Genomic DNA, 16,435 nt, shown 5'->3' on the forward strand with positions numbered 1-16,435 from the left:
TTTGACCTAACCCCGTAGTGTAGACCAGAGCACAGAAATGTTAAGCTGAAAGGGACCTCAAAAAGCCCTACTCCCCGATGCTAAGGCAGGACTAAGTATACCTAGACAACCTCTGACAGGTGTTTGTCAAACTTGTTCTTAAAATCCTCCAAAGATGGGGATTCCACAATCTCCTTTGGCAACCCTTATAGTTTGAAAGTTTTTTCTAATATCTAACCTAAATCTCCCTTGCTGCAGATTAAGCCTGTTACTTCTTGTCCTACTTCTAATGGATAAGAAGAACAACTAATCGTTGTAACAGCTCTTAACATATTTGATGACATTTATCAGGTCATCCCCCTCAGTCTTCTTTTCTCAAGACTAAACACACACAGGTTTTTTTAATCTTTATACGTCAGGTTTTTTTTAAACCTTTTTATCATTTTTTGTTGCTCTCTTCTGGACTCTCTCCAATTTGTCCATGTTTCCTAGCATGTGGTGCCCAAACGTGGACACAATACTCCAGGCTGACCTTGACAGTGCAGAGCAGATTGGAACAATTCTCTCCTATGTCTTACATATGACACTCCTGTTAATACACCCCAGAATTACATTTGCCTTTTTTCACAACTGCATCACAATGTTGTTGCATATTCTATTTGTGATCCACTGTAACCCCCAGATCCTTTTGTGGGATAGTAGTTCCTAGCCAGTTTATTCTCCATTTTATAGTTGTGCATTTGATTTTTCCTTCCTAAATGTATAACTTGCACTTGTCTTCATTGAATTTTATCTTGTTGATTTCAGAGCAATTCTTCAATTTATCAAAATCATTTTGAATTCTAATCCTGTCCTCCCAAGTGCTTGCACCCCTCCCAGCTTGGTGTCATCTGAAAATTTTATGAGCAGAGTCTCCACTCCATTATCCAAGTCATTAATGAAAATATTAAATAGTACCAGACTCATAACAGATCCTTATGGAGCTCCACTAGATATGCCCTCTCAGTTTGACAGTGAACCATTGAAAACTACTCTTTGAGTATAAGTTTTCAACCAATTATGCAACAACTTTATAGTACTTTCATCTAGACCACATTTGACTAATTTGCTGAGTATTACTGAGATGCTATGCACAGTCTTTGGTACTGAAGACTGTTGAAAAGGCACCAGCATAAATAGAAGGCAATGGGATGGGGAAGAAACAGGTGATTTGACAAGCAAAAGGCCACAACCTCTCCCTCCTCCTTCTCTGACACAATACCTATACAAAGGGACCAGTTGAAAAGCTTTTGCCTGGAAAGAGTGTGTCATGCTCGGGCATTTTCTTCTAGCCAGCTGTAAATGGAAGTGGCAACACCTGTGGCGTCAGCTACTCTCTCAGCTAGAAGAAATAGTTCTAACATTTATCAGCAGGGCTAGAAAGGGTAGAGACAGAAATCATATAGTCAAATGATTCTCTTATACTGTACAAAACAGCAACAATGTGGATTACAGCCCACATATCTATCAAAGAGCCAGATTGGGCAGAATTCTGAAGTTGTTGCTACATAAAACACATATTGCTTTATATTCCACTTGTTCCAAAACAGTTCAATTTAAAATCTATTTACCCTCTTAGTGGTTAGTAAACAGCAGAGACTGAAATCATCAGTATAACAAAACTAAGTTAAAACAACCATACAGTTAAATACAGACAGACTTTAACCACAGGTTACCACAATAAGGCCCTATTGTACAAATACTGAATAAACCAGAAGCAATACAAAAATAATAATAACATTGCAATTATGCATTTAATATTGTACAAGAATTAACAAACAGACTTTAACGGACTCCAAATGTGATTGGGGGACAATATAAAGTACAGAGCATGTCATTTAGCACTTCTGAAATAAAAGTTATCCAGAACTCCCTCTAAAAACTATTAGACATTCAAGGTTGTTGCATGTCATTGGAAAGGTTATTATACATATTTTAAAATAAGTGTGTAATAACATTAGAGAGTAATTATAACTACAAACATTTATAATGTGCCCACCACTTTTTAAAATCTTGGCACGTTGCACATATATCAGATCAAGTACAAGACAATTTCCCCAAAGAGAGTGGGACAATACACACTACAACCTCCTTACTGCCCTTACAGCCCCAAAATACTTCCCTGAAAATCTAACTGGTCTGGACAATAGAGAACCACATTTAATGGAAAACCTGTGCAAAGGAGAATTTTGATCCACCTTGAAAATTTACTTTTTGCAAAGGAGACCAATATCTTTTCTGGAAATAAAGGAGTTACATGAAGGAAGAATTTGTGTCTGTGCAATAGACAATAGAGGTACCCAAAGATCTTCTAAGGGCTGCTAGTGGAATAATTTAAACCTGCTTTCAGCACTTCCCTGGCAATATAAATTCTTAGCTAGTCTGAAAGATTCTTCCAGCTTACTTCAGCTTCTGGGAGCTCTTGCTTGGTAGATTCGCTGTAACCAAAACATATAATGGGATGTGTAGGGAGACTGACATGGACCACAATGATCCTGGTGGTGAAAGGACAGACTTCTTCAGCTCTGAAGGTGCCTACTCTGCAGATTCATAGGTTTCAAGGCCAGAGGGACCATTCTGATCATTTAGGGTTGATCTCTTGCATAACGAAGGTCATATAATTTCACCCATTCATTTCTGTATCAAGCCTACAATTTTACTCTTGCATATTTACAACTATAAATTACCTTGGCTTCAATCTGCCTATAGCAAGAGACACCGTATATTGTGGTTCGATCTCCACATCTTGGTGGCAAGTGGAAAAACACAGTATCTAAGAAAGGAGAGAAAAAGCTTCATCAGCCACCAACAGAATGATATATCAACATTTTGTATTTTCAGCTCTGTAGTCATCTTTTTCAACATTACTCTCATTTACAAAAGCCTTACTGAAGAAATTGCACTTTCTACCAGCTCTACCCTTTTGTAAGTAGAGCTGAAGTCTTTTTGTCTAAACCTGTGACCCAACTGTTCAAGTAACTACTAAACAACTCACTTTGTCTCCATACAAAGGTGCCAAATAAGCAATATTTATGCTATGACGTGACAAAGGGCACTAAAAAAAAAAAAAAAGAGCTTTTCATTAAACCTATAGGGTTTACTTCAAAGCTATACAGTGTTTAATAATTATGCAAACAGATAGATATACTACTGCCACTAACGGTTAATTCAGGGGTTCTCAAACTGGGGGTCATGAGGTTATTACATTGCGGGGGTCGTGAGCTGTCAACCTCCACCCCAAACTCTGCTTTGCCTCCAGCATTTATAATGGTGTTAAATATATAAAAAAGAATTTTTAATTTATAAGGGGGGTTGCACTCAGAGACTTGCTATGTGAAAGGGGTTACCAGTAAAAAAGTTTGAGAGCCATTGTGTTAATTGCTAATTTACAGATACAGCAAAGGCAAAGCAGTCATTAGAAGAATTCTGTTTTGCAGTTCACAACATTTCACTATGAAGCAAACCCTGTCTTGAGAGTGACTAAAATTGGTTACTGACTTTGTAATAATGAAATGAAACAGAACTGTACTTAAAAGTATGGAGTAGTCTCTTGAGACAAGGATCTAGGTACTAAAAATTGTCAGTCCCTTTTCTAGATTTCACTGCATTCTAAAGAGATAGGCTAGGGGTTTAGTAGAATTTTTAATAAATGTCTCTCCAAGCCAATAAACAAGTAGCCTAATTCCCCATTTCATGGAACCCTAGTAACTCCTACACTGTGAATTACTCATAACCTGCACAGGAAAATCAGGCCCAATATGTTATAGTAAATTTACAGTAATCTTAATTTGAAATACATTTGGTAATCCCAAATGAAATCTTTAGTGTGTTTCTGGCCATAAAACTCAAGGATATACACCTAACCAGGTTTAGTTGCTTTGTTGCTATGCTAGCTTTGAAGCAATCTCTCTTACTTCAAAATATGCATTAATGACCTGTTGCTGTGGTAATGAAATGACAGAAAGTCAACTATTTAGCTTTCATGCATAGGACTGTGGCACTGAGCCAATGCAGAAACAATTTCACTCACCTGCTCCTACTTCCTGCTTTAGAATGCACGCAGTAGATCATTTGATATTTAATTATACAGAAATGAAACAAAGTCAGGACCCAACACAGAGTCAAGGAGTGGCCTTTTACTGATGCAAAGATAAATTCTTTTGATACAACTCCTATACTTTTGCTACCAATTCCAGATGAAATACCTCTAAAATTTTGAGGGTCAGACACAATTTGAATTAGAAACATAACAAAACCCTAACTAAAAGTAGCACCAGGGTATTTTTGTGGATTTTACAATTTCTTCTTTTTAAAAGTTTTCTTCTCCCCTGTTGCTGTGCAGAGGAAAAACAGTTACTCACCTTTTCATAACTTTTGTTCTTCTAGATGTGCTGTTCATTCCAATCAGGTGTGTGCACGCTGTGTGCATGACAGCCGGAAGATTTTCCCCTAGCAGTATCCATAGGGTCGGCCTGGGCGCCCCCTGAAGTTGTGCCTTCATGGCACCCAATATAGGGCCCTGCCAACCCAACCTGACCCCCCCCCATCAGTTCCTTCTTACCGGGTACCCTGACAGAGGGGTAGGATGGAGGGTATTGGAATGGACATGAACAACGTATCTCGAAGAACAACAGTTACGAGAAGGTGAGTAACCGTTTTTTCCTTCAAGTGCTTGTTCATATCAATTCCAAGCAGGTGAATCACAAGCCCTTCAGGAGGCGGGGTCAGAGTTGTCCGCCAGTTAGAATACCGCTCTACCAAAGGCCACGTCGTCTCTGGCCTGCTGGGTAATCGCATATTGTGCGGGGAAAGTGCGTATTGCAGACCACGTTGCTGCCCTGCATATTTCCTGGGTAGGAACCGGAGCTAGGAAAGCTGCTGAAGAGGCCTGCGCCCTGGTGGAGTGTGCAGTGATTGAAGGGGCTCGCACCTGGGCCAAGTTGTAGCACTGTCAACTGCAGGACATGATCCACAACGAAATTTGTTGGGAAGAGACTGGAAGACCCTTTTGTCCGCCACAGCCACAAATAGTTGAATGGACTTCCGGAATGGTTATGTTCTTTTAATATAAAAGACAGGGGGTCTGAAGATATACAAATAATGAAGCCTCTGCTTTCTGCCGCTCGAGTGTAACTTAGGATAGAACACTGGAGGAAGATGTCCTGGTTGATGTGAAATTGGGAGACAACCTTTGGGAGGAAAGTTGGATGTTGCCTGAGCTGAACCTTGTCCTTACAGAACATGGTGTAAGGGGGCTCTGATGTTAGGGCCTTGAGCTCAGACACCCCCCTGGCTGAGGTTATTGCCAACAGAAATGCCACCTTGTACGAGAGGTAGAGCAGGGAGCATGTCGCTAGCAGTTCAAAAGACAGCGCCGTCAATCTGGAAAGGACCAGGTTGAAGTCCCAGGCTGGGACCGGCTTCCTGACTTGCGAATATAGCCTGTCGAGACCTTTGAGGAAACGGCTGACCATAGGGCTGGCAAAGACTGACCGGACCTCTGAGCCTGGGTGGAAGGCAGAGATGGCAGCCAAGTGAACCATTATTGACAACATGGACAGCCCCTGCTGCTTGAGATGGAGAAGATAGTCTAATATAAGTTGCACAGAGATGAGTGTCAGGGACGAACGATGCTGCGCCAACCAGATTAAAAATCTCTTCCACTTGGCAAGATAGGTAGCCCTGGTGGAGGGCTTTCTACGGCCAAGGAGGACTTGTCTAACTGGGTCCGCGCAAGAGAGAGCTCCGTTGGGTTCAGCAATGGAGCTTCCATGCCGTGAGGTGCAGCGACTCAAAGTTCAGGTGCTGAAGTTGACCATGATCCTAAGTTAGTAAGTCTGGGAAGAGCGGCATGGTGACTGGAGCTTCCAGGGACATTTCCAGGAGTGATGCGTACCAGTGCTGGTGAGGCCAGGCTGGGGATATCAATATCACCGAAGCGTGTTCCCTCTGTATCTTGAGGAGCACTTTGTGAACGAGAGGGATAGGCAGAAACACCTATAGGAGATAGCCTCCTCCCATGGGAAGGCTGAACGTGACTGCGATGGAACCCGGGCTGTGATTCCGGAGGGAGCAAAACTGCTGGCACTTCCTGTTGCGTCACGTGGAAAACAGGTCTATCTGGGGAAAACCCCACCTGATGGAAGATTGAGTTTGCAACATCCGGGCGAAGGGACCACTTGTGGCCATGGAATGACCTGCTGAGATAGTCCACCAACTCGTTCTGTACTCCAGAGAGGTACGATGCTTTCAGATGTATCAAATGCTCTACACAGAAGTCCCACTTCCTGGCACAGGGGACAGAAGCATGCACCCGCCTGTTTGTTGATATAAAACATTGCCGTGGTGTCGTCTATCATAACTGATACACATCTCCCTGTCAAGTGGGCTCAGAAAGTCTGGCATACGAGGCACACCGCTCTCAACTCTGACATTGATGTGGAGAGCGAGTTCCGCCTGAGACCAGAGGCCTTGTGTCCTGAGGTCTTCCAAATGTGCTCCCCAGCACCAAGGCTGACGCATCCATCACTAGCGAGAGAGACAGCTGGGGGCTGGTGAAAGGGACTCCTGCACATACTACCTGTGGGTCAAGCCACCACAGGAGGGAGTCAAGTACCGGGCAGGGTTACAATCCTGTTGAAGTTGTCCCAGACTGGCTGATACACTAGCCATAACTGAAGAGGTCAAAGTTTGAGTCTGGCATGCTGTACTACATAGGTATAAGCCACCACGTGTCCCAGGAGTTTCAGGCAATTCCTTGCGGTGGTGGGGAACTGCCTGAGACCTTGTATGGTGTCGCCGAGGGACTGAAGCCTTGCTTTCAGGAGGTATGCCCTGGCTTGTGTTGAGTCCAGTACTGCCCCTATAAACTCTATCCTCTGAAGCGGGGACAACTTTGATTTCCCCTCGTTTAGAAGGAGGCCCAGTTTGTCAAACGTTGTTCTTTTGAAGTCGACTTGTGCCTCCACTTGAGACCTGGAGCGGCCCTTGATGAGTCAGTCATCGAGGTACGGGAACACCTGTACCTGCTGCCTGCGCAGGAACGCAGCCATGACTGCCATGCACTTGGTAAACACTTTAGGTGCTGCGACAGGCCGAATGGAAGGACTGTAAACTGGTAGTGGGTGTTGTTCACCACAAACCTGAGGTATTTTCTGTGGGACAGAATTATTGCTATGTGAAATTATGGGTCCTTCAAGTCGAGGGCGGCATACCAGTCTCCTGGATCCAATAAAGGGATGATGGAGGCCAAAGAGACCATGCGGAACTTGAGCTTCGTCACGAACTTGTTGAGTTCTCGCAGGTCTAGGATGGGCCTGAGCCCGCCTTTGGCTTTCGGTATTAGGAGATACCGGGAATAGAAACCCTTGCCCGTCTGCTCCTGAGGAACCTCTTCCACTGCCCCTAGCGAAAGGAGCAAGTGCGCCTCCTGTATAAGGAGTTGGTCGTGAGAGGAGTCCATGAAGAGGGATGGGGAAGGGAGGCAATGGGGGGGGGGGGGGGAGGGGCACAGAATTGGATGGAGTATCCCCTCTCTACCGTGCGGATCACCCAGCAGTCCGAAGGGATACGGGACCATGTACAGTAGAAAAGGGACAGCCGGGACAAAAAGGTGAGGCAGGGTAGATCCAGTTCTTGTTCTGGTGTGCCGTCCTCAACCACATCTTCAAAAGGCCGGTTTGGGGCCAGGGCAGCTTGGGTTGGCCAGAGCCCTGGCCTGAGGATGAGCGTGGCCTCTTCCTGACTCCCCTATTCCTCTTCCGGGAACCATATGGTCTGTTTTGCTGGTAAAACCGCAGAGGAGGCTGCGGCCTGAAGTGCCTGCACTGTGGAGCGGGGGGGTGTATGCCCAGGGACTTGAGGGTGGCCCTCAAGTCTTTTAAACTGTGAAGTCTCCTGTCTGTCTTTTCAGAGAATAGGGCCTGACCTTCAAAGGGGAGTCCTTCGTGAGGGAGTCCAGAGACCTGAAGCCAAGAGGACCTTCTCATGGCCACCACGGTAGCCATGGTTCAGGAGGCCATGTCGGCACCGTCAAGAGCCAACTGCAAGAGGCCCTGGAAATGAATTTGCCTTCCTCCACCAAAGCATTAAATTCGCCGCAGGAGTCTGGTGGTAATAGCTCATCAAACTTGGCCATTGCTCCGCAGGTGTTAAAGGAGTAGCTACTAATGATGGCATGCTGGTTTGAAATGTGGAGCTGTAAACAATCGATGGAGTAGACTTTCCTCCTGAACAAGTTCACCTTTTTCACCTCCCGATTTTTAGGGAAGGGTCCCTGAAACCCATGATGCTCCCTTTGGTTTGTAGCATCCACCACCAAAGAGTTGGGTGGAGGATGAGAATAGAGATGCTCGTATCCCTTTGAAATAGCATCTCTCATTTCTCTTAGCTGTAGGGGGCAAAGAGACTGGAGTGTGCCGCAAAGTTTTTGTGGTCTCATTTATAGACTTGATGAGTGGGAGCGCAATATGTGAGAGCCCAGAGGGGGCGAGGATGTCCACCATGGGATCAGCATCCTCTACCAGTTGCTCTGCCTGGATCCCCAGGTTCTGGGCCACCCTACGCAACAACTGTTGCAGAACTCTGTTATCCTCCAAGGCCAGGGTTGTTGAAGTGCCCTCAACGGCCTCATCTAGGGAGGACAAGGATGATAGCACCGGCAATGGCCTTGGTCACTGCCCTCGGCACCAAGATGGTCACACTGTTCGTAAGGTTACTCTATTGCTGGTGCCAAGGTGGTCGGTGCCACAGAGGCCGGCACCAAGATGGGTGCCGGCGCTGAGGTCCGAGCGGAAGGCGGAGGTATCAGCATAGTCTCCGGTGCCATCTGCTCTAAGGGGGTGAAGGATGCTGACACAACCAACACTGACCTGGATCTTGAAGCCCGGCTCTGACCCTGGGCTTGATGATTGGACTCCCTGGGCCTAAAAGGCCACTGAGCTGGTGGTTGCCATTGAGGTGGCCAGGGTGCTGGAGAATCTAGACCTCCTGCTGCTGGACGTACCTGAGTGCTAGGACTCCACCTCAGACTCCGAGGTCTCCGGAAAAGAAGACCACGGAGGAGTGGTACGGGGTGGTGCTGAGCCTCTGGGGATTGATGCAGTCCCCCAATGTGGGCGGTCGCCACCGGGGAGTGGTGCAGTGGAGATGGGGAGCGGTGTGACATAATTGATGGCTTGCCCCTAGATCGGATAGGAGGCCGGGTTATCACTGGTGCCTCGTCCCTCCCTGGAGAAGGCAGTGCCGTCAGGCAAATAAGGTCCTGCACCACCTCAAAAGTCTCCATAGTCGAGGGGAGTTCAATGTCCCAGCCATGACAGTCTGGAGAACGGTAGTAGGCCGGGCTTGATTGGACCCCTTGCAGGGCAGGAGTCGACGAGCCCCTAGGAGGCACTGGGCCCGAAGCCAGCTGGATGGGCTGAGCCCTTGCTGCCACTGGCTCCTTAGGCTTAGGAGGGGGAGAGCGTCCCCTCTCCCGCTTCTTTTTCTTCTGGGGCACCGGGGATGAAGATCAGCGCCTGCCACAAGTCTTATGTTCAGCGCCGTCTCGGTGCCGGGAATTCTTAGCTTCCTTCCTTGGTGCCAGCTCACACGCAGTCGGCACCGGTGCGCTGCGCACAGAGGCGGCGGCACTTGGCACAGGCTCCGCTGATCTGGGGTTGGACTGCAGAGGGAGGGCTGCCTCCATGAGGAGAATTCTGAGTCTCTGCTCGCGATCCTTAAGGGTCCTCGCAAACCCCTTGCAAATGCGGCACTTGTCCGTTTGGTGACTTTCACCAAGGCACTTCAAACAAGAAGTATGTGGGTCACTCTTTGGCGTCAATTTCCCACAGACTTCACACGATTTGAACTCTGGCAACCGAGGCATGCCCCAGTGTTGGGGAACGAACTGGGGCGGGGGGGAGAGGCCCCGGCAACGGAAACTTAAGAGAAACTACTAACACTACTAACTATATACAACTGACAGTGGGACACTACTAAAGGCACTTGCAAAAGCAAGAGTGAGGGAAGTTCCAGCTAGCCGTCACCGGCGGTAAGAAGGAACTGGGGGGGGGAGGGGAATGGGGGTCGGGTCAGCAGGGCCCTATATTGGGCGCCATGAAGGTACGACTCCAGGGGGCACCCAGGCCAACCCTACGGATACTGCTGGGGAAAAATCTTCCGGCTGTCATGCACGCAGTGCACGCATACCTGATTGGAACTGACATGAACAAGCACTCGAAGAAGAAACAGACCAATTGACTGTACATGGCACCACAGTACACAATGAAAGGTACCATGGTACATAAGAAGTATGGTCACAAATGCACAAAGCAAAAAATCTGAAATGAAAAAAAAAATTTCCCTCTAATCTTTCAGTTATAGGACCCTTTGGCATTACTTGTAAAAGTAAAACACTTTCAAGTGTTCATTTTAAAGTGATCCCTGTTTCTCCGGCGCTTATAGTGCTATTTTGATACTGATTCAGAATTTGAAACTGCATGTCCCAGACAATAGGACTTGTGTAAACTAATCCTTGGTTTCTCAGAGACCTGGTCTTCTTGAGGAGGAAGCATAAAGCAAGATTAAGAGAAAAATGTTAAATAAAATATTTAATTTTTCCATCTATAGACAGAGCAAAACCATCTATAGATATATTTACCTGTAGACTGCTATGCCTTGGCTAAGTCCTAAATAGTAACAACATCGCAAAATGATTCTCCCACCTTTTCATTCTGAAGGCCACTACTCTTCATAGCAAGTCCTCCTGCCCTTCTCATTGGTTGGTTCTCACTATATGATTTCTGCAGACTGTCCATAAGGATCTGTAGAACACATTTTGAGAACCACAGATCTATTTAAGCAAAAACAGATTGCTTTGTTCACACACTTTTGAATACTTTTTCTCCTACCTCCATAAATATTTACAGGACCAGATTTCCTTAATGAAGGTTTTGGGGACTGTGGGTTATTTTATTTTATAACCATAGGCAAGTGAGGTTGTAACCTTTAAAGGAACCCCCTGTATCCAGTGAAGATTTCCTGCTGCTGGATGCATTCTCGTGATCAGGGTTCAGTTTAAAGGCGCAAGTATTTTAAGTTGCTTCTTTTTACAGATTCCATTTCTGTAAAATCCATTTCTGCAGTTGTGGACTAAATTACAAAATAAAGATTAATAGAATTCAAGTAGTCAGAAGCCTGGTTAATTAATAGCTCAAGTGTCAGGATTCTTTCCCCCCTAGTAGAAGCACACAGGAGGACCCAGTGTCTTCAGCTACTGCCACAGATCCCCACTCAGATGCTGTAACCTCATGTTTGCTTTCTTACCTTCTTGATAGTTGTGAGCTCCATCTGGCAAGGCAAGAAAAGGCAAGTATTTCCATTCTTCTGGTAAACTGTGGCTGTCATGTCCTTCTCCTGAGAGGAGGGGAGGATAGGAGAATTCAACCTGAAAAGGGGCAGGGGGGAGGCCATGTTATTCAAAACAGAAATAGATACAAACTGCCACACCTGATCAGTCCAGCAGTGCCTCAAGTCTAGAATTTTATCTCCACTGGAGGCTAGAACCAAGTGCTTCAGACTAAGGTGCAAGAAATTCCATTGTGAACAACCTGCATGAGGGTCTACATCCTTTATACCATCTACTTGTGGATGATGTCACTACAGTAAAACCTCAGAGTTACGGGAATGGGAGTTGTTCGTAACTCTGAACAAAATGTTATGGTTGTTCTTTCAGAAGTTTACAACTGAACATTGACTTAATACAGCTTTGAACCTTTACTATGCAGAAGAAAAATCCTGCTTTCCCTTTATTTTTATTAGTTTATGTTTAATACAGTACTGTACTTGCCCTTTTTTGGGGAGGAGGGGGTCTCTCTGGTGCTTCCTGATTGTGTACTTCCCTTTCCAAACAAGGTGTGTGGTTGACTGGTCAGTTGGTAACTCTGGTGTTCATAACTCTGAGGTTCTACTATATCTATATTTATAACTAAGTACTATTTTGAATCTTATTAAGCCCTTGCCTTCAGTAATCTCTTGGTGCAATAAGTTCCACAGGTTAGTTGTGTGCTAAGAGTATTTATTTTTATCAGTTTTAAAAGTGTTGCTTTTCAATTTCATTTGAAGGCCTTTTGTTCTTGTATTGGGAGAAGAGATAAATGGGAACTTCCAATTTACCATCTGTATCTCATTCATTATTCTGAATACCTCAATCGTATCCCCTATTCATCATCTTTCTAGTTAAGAATCCTAATCTTCTCAATCTCTCTTCATATGAAGTCTCACTATACATCTAATCATTTATCGCCCACCTCTGGACCCCTTCTTTTTTTTGGTGTGTATTTCTAGAGAAGGGTTGACTAGACTTGAACAGAATACATTCAAGGGGAAAAACATAGCATTTATTTATATAACGGCATTATAATATAGTCAGTACTTTCTCTCCCATTTTTTATGCAACCTAACTTTTTATTGATCACTTCTGTGCATCAAGTAGATATTTTCATTAAGCTATCTAGTGACACCTAGGTCTTCTGCCTGACTGGTTATAGTTAAAATAGAATGTAGAAGAATGAACAAAGCATCTTGTTTTGTGCATTTGAAATCTACACCTACTATATGGTTTTGAGGGTGGAGGGAAGGAGATGTTTTCAATTCAAGTACACAAATCAATTTGTCAGCGACTGAAAGAGAAAGGACGACCCTTAAAATGCAAGACTCTACAAAAGTAAGAGTAGTGCAGACTAATCAAGCAATCACTGGAAAAGTGAGTGAGATGGAGGTTCTGCTTTACAGAGTCACTGACATTATGGGTACTATCTTCAACAGTATAATAAATGTGACTCAATGTAATATTGCCAATTAAAAAAATCCCACAGAAATTTCTAAATGTAATAGTTAAATCAACTTGTCACAATGAGGGAGTGAGAGCTCTAGCCAAATCTTCATTTATCATTAAAGAGAGCAGAGGTTATTAAGGGAGAAAGTATAATTTCTGATAGAAGATGTTCAGCTGAAGATCAATCAGTTGTCAAACTTGTAAAAGTACAGTATTTTTCAAACATTGTAAACTTCCATAGAAGAGCATGCAAAAGAAATCATGTAGGAAATCATTTCAATAGTATATGGTGTGACGGGGCAAGGCCAGATGGCTATAGAAAAGTAGTGGGAGACAGATATATTAGCTCCAGGCTAAACAAATCCCTGGTACCAGGTTAAGGCACGATCAAGAGGCATGCTTAGTCATGCAGGAGACCCTTCCTCAGGAGAATAACTTACACGAGCAAGTGAGGATATCATCCGACTTGACGCTGATCCAAAAGATCGAGGCAGCCAACATGATTAATTGCAACAGAGAGGTGTTCTCTACAAAACCAGGGCGGACGACTGAGACCTATCACCGTATCCGCACGATCCCTGGAGCCAAGGTAGCATTGAGACCCTACCAAATCCCACTGCTGACACCAGTTGTGACAAAGCTCTATCCTTGCCTCCGTGGGTCCCGCGTTTCCTGGCAGATTTCACTAGCCTCAGAGGCTCACTGTGACCCTCCACGTAACCCTTCTTTCTCTAGAGACAAGGGTCACAGTCTACTGAGCTGTTTTCATCATAAGCCAGCGAGGGAGGTGAGGAGAAGTTATCCTTCCTTGCACAGTCTCTGTTGTCTCCCAGTCTCAGTGATTAATCAGGGGGCAAAGGTGGGGGGGGAGCCCGGGGCCACCCTCTACTCCAGGCTCCAGCCCAAGGACCCTAATAGTATCAGCTATGATAGCTGACCTTTTAGAAACATGACATGTACAATTCCCTGGGCTACTTCCCCCACAACAGTCCTCACTTCCTCAAGCTCCACTTCACCCTTACCTCAGGGTCTCCTTCCTTGTGCCTGATGTGGTGTGTACTACTCAGCCTCTCCAACAGCACAACTTCCTCCCACAGCTCCTGACATGCACACCCACCTGACTGACTGGGAGGCTTTTAACTAGTTTCAGCCAGCCCCTGATTGGCTTCAGGTGTCCCAATCAACCTAGCATTCTCCCTGCCTTCTGGAAAGTTCTTAATTGGCCCCAGGTGTCTTAATTGACCTGGAGCAGCTTCCATTTCACTTAACCTGGTACCAGGGATTTGTTTAGCCTGGAGCTAATATATCTATCTCCCACTATTTTTCTATAGCCATCTGGCCTTGCCCCATCACAATGGATAATCAAATTTAAACCCCAATAATAATAATAATGGTGTGGGAGGGACAAGGGGGAATCAAGAGTAGTAGAAATCAGTAAGAAAATAAAATGGGAATTCCATTATGTCACCTTTACTCCAGATGTCGTTGAGTTGTGTGACATATCTATATGGGGGGGGGGGGCACAAAAAAAAAAACAGCCTTACAAATTGCAGTGTTGGTTTCAAATTCGCTTATTCCCGATTCATACTGTATCTCACACCATCATATGAAGGAATAGCTCCAGGCAATGCCAGAGAAAAATCGAAGCTTCCTATGGTCACAGCCGCCCTGCACTTAACACTACAATCTTCTCACAAAGTACATGAGAGACAGAGAGAGAGAGAGAGAGAGAGAGAGAAAAGACGTACCAGAAAACATAACTGATTTAAAGACAATTGTATTCCAGGATTCTACTTAAAACTCCTTTCTACTGAAAATGTATAAAAGATTGCTTGTTTTGTTCAAACTCAGCAGTCGAGATAAACGGGAGAAGCATTTGGCTTCCAAATGAAAGAGGAATAATAGAATGAGATAGTGTATCCACGAGGTAGCAATTGTCTGCAATTTGATAGATTGTCAGTAAAAACTCATAGTCTATTATATACCTTCCAAGTTATAGACCATGAAATTACAGCATCATAAAGAGTGCTGGAGCAGTTACAGTGGAGAAAGGGATTTAGAATGTATAATTTGATTGTGTTCCAAAATTCAGATATCCTGGCTGCAAATAGTAACTGCTAACAAAAATATTACTGGAATGAGGAATATGGTCGTTTGCCTTCACGATATAACCTTGGAAATAGAAAATGCAAAAAATAAATTTTAATACACAAATGTTTGTACAACATTGTTCCTCGCAAGGAATATACTATAGTAAGGATATGGAAGTCAGTATCTCTGCTTGCTTATAAGTGATGGACTTATTAATTTCAAAACAAACTGAAGAACTTTAAAACTATATAGTTTGATTGTAAATTATATGATGGAATAACCTCAAACACTATTGACAAAATAAAAAGGAGAGAGAGAAAACTAGACAAATGGATAATTTAAAAACAAAAGTTGGACGGACTAAAATTCTACATTAAGAGACTTTTTGGGTGCCTACGTGTCACTGGAGTAAAATTTCAAATTGGTATTGGTATGCAAAAGAACTTAATGTGTACATAGTGATTATTAAATATCTAAAGACACACCTTAATATCTACATTTGATATTTTGACTTTAGCGCCATCTAACAATTATAGAACAGAAGTTTAAAAGCCATGTACAGCTCAATTATAATTTAAAAAAAAAAAAACATTTTTAGTAGTTTAACTATACACAGGACTGGTAGCATAGCTTATTAATAAGATTGCCCAACACTTCATAATATGAGACTCTATTTTCAGTTGCTTATAATCAGCTTGCCAAAGTGTATCTATTTGCGCTGGAATTTTTCATGCCAGATGTCTGCCTGAGGTAGTTTTTTTTTTTGTTTTTTTTTTCGGGGGGGGGGGGGGGGGGGGTGTTAGAAAATTTCAGCCATTTCCAAGAATAAGACTTTAAAAAAAAAAAAAATAGATCTTTTCTCTAGCTCTTCTATGCTTTGGAGAAGGGAGCTGATTTTTGTGCCAGGGAAAAACATTCTGCCATCCCCATGAAAATCTGCCCAAATTTGGCTCAAGTATAAACCCATGAAAAATTGTAGTTTGCACATGCGCAGAAGAAATTTCTTAGAACTCTGAAGATTCTGTCCACGCTGAGCATTCTCAAGCCTTTCACTGTCTCCATGTGTGATTGGACTACGCATGTGCCATTCCCACAGAAAGATTGAGTAGGCTCCAGCTCAGGGCTATGGGGGCATAAGTGCTTTTTCATTTAACAGCTGTTCACAGTTGCTCAGGTTTGGTATGGGAACAGGCACCAGAACTAAGAGCCGGGAGCATATGCTCTCTGTGACACCCCTTAATTCAGCTCCCAGGTGTGGATGCATTGTGATACAGTCTTTAGTTACATGATCACACGGACCCATGCCTCATTCAGCGTACTGGATGGACCTGCCTGGGGATAAATGAGGGTTCTGTAGCAAAGGAGACTGGTGCGTGTAGGATCCCTGCCTCATTTGTTGCAGAAGGCGGAGGGTGTGTAGTGAATGAGGCTAGGAACTGCAGGAACAGAAAGGATGGTTTCATAATTGAATGCTGCCCTGGAAAATTGGCTTCTATTCCTACTTCTGCC

At 44.2% G+C, this 16,435-nt stretch overlaps 1 protein-coding gene across 3 annotated transcripts in view; it reads right to left on the reverse strand.

Moving 5' to 3' along the window:
* The window catches only part of AVL9 (AVL9 cell migration associated), a 68,380-nt gene that overhangs the window by 43,024 nt on the left and 8,921 nt on the right, over positions 1-16,435 (reverse strand). For all 3 annotated transcript variants that reach the window (XR_006288879.1, XM_037890094.2, XM_043540640.1), the window contains exons 2-3: positions 11,326-11,446; positions 2,706-2,791 (exon numbers count right to left, since the gene is read on the reverse strand). Coding sequence is in view for 2 of the 3 variants with exons in the window: in XM_037890094.2 (XP_037746022.1) it covers positions 2,706-2,791; positions 11,326-11,446 (207 nt within the window). In the remaining variant the exon portion in view is untranslated. The remainder of the gene's footprint in view (positions 1-2,705; positions 2,792-11,325; positions 11,447-16,435) is intronic.

This window comes from Chelonia mydas, chromosome 2 (genome assembly GCF_015237465.2).
Source record: "Chelonia mydas isolate rCheMyd1 chromosome 2, rCheMyd1.pri.v2, whole genome shotgun sequence".
In the NCBI taxonomy this organism is placed as follows: domain Eukaryota; kingdom Metazoa; phylum Chordata; order Testudines; family Cheloniidae; genus Chelonia; species Chelonia mydas.